Source organism: Ranitomeya variabilis, chromosome 8 (assembly GCF_051348905.1).
Source record: "Ranitomeya variabilis isolate aRanVar5 chromosome 8, aRanVar5.hap1, whole genome shotgun sequence".
NCBI classification, from domain to species: Eukaryota; Metazoa; Chordata; class Amphibia; order Anura; family Dendrobatidae; genus Ranitomeya; species Ranitomeya variabilis.
Window position 1 is genome coordinate 45,078,398 of NC_135239.1, and position 5,418 is coordinate 45,083,815.

General features: G+C 39.9%; 1 protein-coding gene across 1 annotated transcript in view; it reads right to left on the reverse strand.

Moving 5' to 3' along the window:
* The window catches only part of LHX4 (LIM homeobox 4), a 66,420-nt gene extending 62,425 nt beyond the window's left edge, over positions 1-3,995 (reverse strand). Inside the window, exon 1 of the mRNA XM_077278203.1 lies at positions 3,632-3,995. Coding sequence (XP_077134318.1) covers positions 3,632-3,710 — 79 coding nt within the window. The 5' untranslated portion in view covers positions 3,711-3,995. The remainder of the gene's footprint in view (positions 1-3,631) is intronic.
* Between the last annotated feature and the right edge of the window lie 1,423 nt (positions 3,996-5,418).

The window sequence follows — 5,418 nt, forward strand, 5'->3', positions numbered from 1 at the left end:
CATAAATACAGCAGATCTCAGTGCTCATGTGAAGGATAATGAGAGCTGTAATTCTGCAAGTAAAAAAGGTAATATTAACTTCCTTCCATTACTGTTACAGGTAGTGAGAGACTAGAAGTGATAAAACCCCAGACCTCTCCAGCATTGGGATGTAATTCTCTAGATTGCTCCATAAAACATCCTCATCCCTAAATGATGCTCCTATTACTCCAGTTACTGTGAGGCTACAAACAGGCACAATTCAATTACACCAACTTGTTCTGCTCCGAAGGACAATAGACATAATTGTCAACACCTCTCCTTAACCCTCTCCAGAGGACCCTGTGGAGACCACTCAATCCCTGACCTTACTCCATAAATCCGATGCCCACTGTCACTACTAATATATCCCAGGCAGGACCATTCTCCAGCACCAGCTGAATGGTTATCAACGTTACCCTATATGTACTGTGTGGGAACCTCCATCTCATCAGTAACAACCTCTAGTGTCTATGAGATGTATAGAAACTTCCATTCAATTATTAACATTTTATAATAAATGAGTTATATAGGAGCATCCGTCTGTTAGTGATGATGAGATCTGCATCTATAGGTCATGTAGAACGTTTACTAATGGCAATGCTACATGATCTGTTATATATGCTTCCAGCTCATCAGTAGCAACTAATATTCTATGGGTTCCAAATGATCAGTAACACCCACTATTCTATGGTTCCATATGATCAGTAACACCCTATATTCTATGGTTCCATATGATCTTCAGTAACACCCTATATTCTATGGGTCCATATGATCAGTAACACCCTATATTCTATGGGTCCATATGATCAGTAACACCCTATATTCTATGGGTTCCAAATGATCAGTAACACCCAATATTCTATGGGTTCCATATGATCAGTAACACCCTATATTCTATGGGTTCCATATGATCAGTAACACCCTATATTCTATGGGTTCCATATGATCAGTAACACCCTATATCCTATGGATTCCATATGATCAGTAACACCCTATATTCTATGGTTCCATATGATCAGTAACACCCTATATTCTATGGGTTCCATATGATCAGTAACACCCTATATTCTATGGGTTTTATATGATCAGTAACACCCTATATTCTATGGGTTCCACATGATCAGAAACACCCTATATTCTATGGGCTCCATATGATCAGTAACACCCTATATTCTATGGGTTCCATATGATCAGTAACACCCTATATTTTATGGGCTCCATATGATCAGTAACACCCTATATTCTATGGGTTCCATATGATCAGTAACACCCTATATTCTATGGGTTCCATATGATCAGCAACACCCTATATTCTATGGGTTCCATATGATCAGTAACACCCTATATTTTATGGGCTCCATATGATCAGTAACACCCTATATTCTATGGGTTCCATATGATCAGTAACACCCTATATTCTATGGGTTCCATATGATCAGTAACACCCTATATTTTATGGGTTCCATATGATCAGTAACACCCTATATTCTATGGATTCCATATGATTAGTAACACCCTATATTCTATGGTTCCATATGATCAGTAACACCCTATATTCTATGGGTTCCATATGATCAGTAACACCCTATATTCTATGGGTTCCATATGATCAGTAACACCCTATATTCTATGGGTTCCATATGATCAGTAACACCCTATATTCTATGGATTCCATATGATCAGTAACACCCTATATTCTATGGTTCCATATGATCAGTAACACCCTATATTCTATGGGTTCCATATGATTAGTAACACCCTGTATTCTATGGGCTCCATATGATCAGTAACACCCTATATTCTATGGGTTCTATATGATCAGTAACACCCTATATTTTATGGGTTCCATATGATCAGTAACACCCTATATTCTATGGGTTCCATATGATTAGTAACACCCTATATTCTATGGGTTCCATATGATCAGGAACACCCTGTATTCTATGGGTTCCATATGATCAGTAACACCCTATATTCTATGGGTTCCATATGATCAGGAACACCCTATATTCTATGGGTTCCATATGATCAGTAAAATCTTCATTAATACATAGATACTTCAATTCCAACATTTATATATTATATAGATTATTATGTAAACTTTCACCCTATTAGTACTGGGCTTTATTATCTGCGTTATAAAAAAAAGTTAATTTTCATAAGTGATTTCCAAAAATATATATGGTCCATATAGAAACTTCCATTTCACTAATATTATGCAATGTTATATTCATCAATAATATCCTATATTCTATGGGCTATACAGAAAGTTTCATATAATCAGCAGTATCCTGTATGCTATAGATTATCTAGTAACTGCCATTTCATTGGTATTCTGCCATATTCGGTAGTTAATATAGAAGCTTCCATTTTATCAGTAACAGCCTATTTTCTGTGGGTTTGATAGAAACTTCCAATCTATTATATGTATTCCTGTTCTACAAATGCTAGAAAAAAAGCGTCTATTATATAAATATATACACATAAGTCTGTGTATATGTATATATGTGTGTGTGTGTGTGTGTATGTGTTTACTTATATATGTGTGTATGTATATATATGAGTGATTGTGTACATATATATGTGTGAATGTATATATACGTGTGTATATACATATATATGTGTATGTGCATGTATATATATATATATATTTATGTGTGTTTGTATATATATATATATACATATATACGTGTGTGTATAAATATAGATATATGTGTATATATAGAAATATATAAATACATGAGTGTGTATATAAATATATAATATATGAGCATGTTCATATATGAGTCTGTGTATATATATATATATATATATATATGAGTGATTGTGTACATATATATGTGTGACTGTATATATATATATGTGTGTATAAATATAGATATATGTGTGTGTATATATAGAAATATATAAATACATGAGTGTGTGTATATAAATGTATAATATATGAGCATGTATATATAAGTATATTACACTGAATTCCATCAGTAATATCCAATACTCTACACATTGTTATACATTTCATTATCTCTAGCCAATGTAGGTTATACAGGCAGTAACCGTCATCAGATACACAGAAAGTTCTATTTCCTCATCATCATTATTATTATTATTAATAATAATAATATTAATAACCTATTTAGGAATCAGAGCTTTCTCTCACTAATAACCATTTTCATAGCTGCAGGGGGAGATGCTGCAGGTGAGAGGTGATGGTCACCAGGAAAGTTTGCAATAAACTTTTTGGTATTTTTTCTATAGGAGAAGGAGGGGGTGATATTGGGGTTGGTTGGGACTGGAGGAAGCCCCCCAGCACCATTACCATGCAGGGGGCGAGCTCCTGCCCTCCAGCACCCCTGACCCCTTCTGGCCTATGGAGGAGGCCGGTGGGGTGCACGGTCTCTGCAGCCCTGTCACTCCCTGCAGCACCCCACTCCCTGCAGCACCCCACTCCCTGCAGCACCCCACTCCCTGCAGCACCCCACTCCCTGCAGCACCCCACTCCCTGCAGCACCCCACTCCCTGCAGCATCCCACTCCCTGCAGCATCCCAGCCTCCATTCTGCCAGAATTCTTTATTATTAAATCAATGGATGAGGAATAAAACGCCTTACGTTGCATTGGCAGCCCGAGAAGGTCTGGAAGCCCCTTGACAGCTGCATCTGTGGCCAGCGCGGCGGAGCTCTGCATCATTTTATGGAGACGTCGCTGTAGAAATATCAGAGGAAATAAAACGGGACTGATGCTAATAGCGGAATATATAAGGGGACGAGGAGGAAGGAGGCTGCGCTGTCAGGAGGCTGCGCTGTCAGGAGGCTGCGCTGTCAGGAGGCAGCGGCTGCGGGCAGCGGGGCGGCGGAGGCGGGCATGGGGGCAGCTGACAGGTGGCCGGCGGCCTGGCTGCTCCCGGAGCTGCTGTCCCGGGCTGCTCTCCGGGCTCAGTGACGCTGCAGCAGCTCCAGCCCGAGTGCCGCTTACTCCCCGGCCAGTTTGATTCATTCACACTGCAGGAGCCGCCGTGAAGTCACTGCCCACACGGTGACCACGCCCGCCTCAGCCAATCAGGTGAGAAGGGGCGTGTCTGCTCGGGCAGCAAGTATCTACTAAGAAAAGGCGTGGCTTGCTTTAAAAGGGCGTGGCCTTTATTAGCCACACCCCACGGGATCCAAGTGCGGCGGCAGCAGGTGTCTCCTCTCATAGCGGAACTGTTCTCCTTCCTGCAGACGTCGGAGCGCTCCGGTCAGGGCTGGGAAGTGACGAGTCCGCCGCTGTGCAAAGCCAGGGCTGGAGAAATGCATTGTAAGTGGAGTGCAATGGGAAGGAAAGAGTTAAAGGAATTGTCCACTTTTTTTTTACATTTACTCTTTTTTTCTTGTAGCTCCACGTGGCTCAGGTTTTTACAAGCACTTTGATGTGGTCTGTGGTTCTAAATTAGCGGAGTAGAGGTCAGAAAAGACATAGACAAATGTTTCACCAAGCAGCTCACTGATAGGTTCTCAGTTAACTCTTGTGCAGCTGAAATGAGCAACACAGAGGCAAACAGGCGGAGACATTTCTAACTAAATCCAGTTGCAAAAGATGATTTGAGCCCCAATTATATGCACTGAAAAATAAAAATAAAAGTCCCCAAAGGTGACAATTCCGTCATATCTGCTGTGACACAGCGGAGTCCATAGACCGGGCCATAGTCGTCATTAGACCGCATTGTTTGGGTCTGGTCTTATAGATACGGCCATAAGAAATCAGCACAGTTTATAGTACACATTTATCCAAGTGATTTAAACTCTTATTTTTATTATTATTTTGTCCTCCCTTTTTCTATTACTTGTTTACTTTTACTTTTTCCATTTACTGCCTTTTTTGTGGGATCAGAAATGTTGAATGACACAGTTCCTTTTGCTATGTGATGTACGAAAAATGGGATAAAAAATCTACAAGAGGTGAACTGGGGAACAAAATCCCACAATCCTGCTATTATTATTAGTAGGGTTTCCGTTTTTCGTAATGTTCATTATGAAATAAAAGTTACCGGGTTGGTACAGTTAAGGCAATGCCAAACTTATGTGGTAACGGGCGATGAGCGGCTGTTCTGAAATCTGAATTTGAAAACTTTGCCAAACTTATTTCACAAATTCAATTTACGGCAAATAAATTTGTGTGAATAATACTCTATATAGAATGTGTCCAATATAATGCTCCATACAGTATATGACGGCCCCATATAATGCTCCATACAGTATATGATGGGCCCCATATAATGCTCCATACAGTATATGATGGGCCCCATATAATGCTCCATACAGTATATGACGGGCCCCATATAATGCTCCATACAGTATATGACGGGCCCCATATAATGCTCCATACAGTATATGATGGGCCCCATATAATGCTCCATACA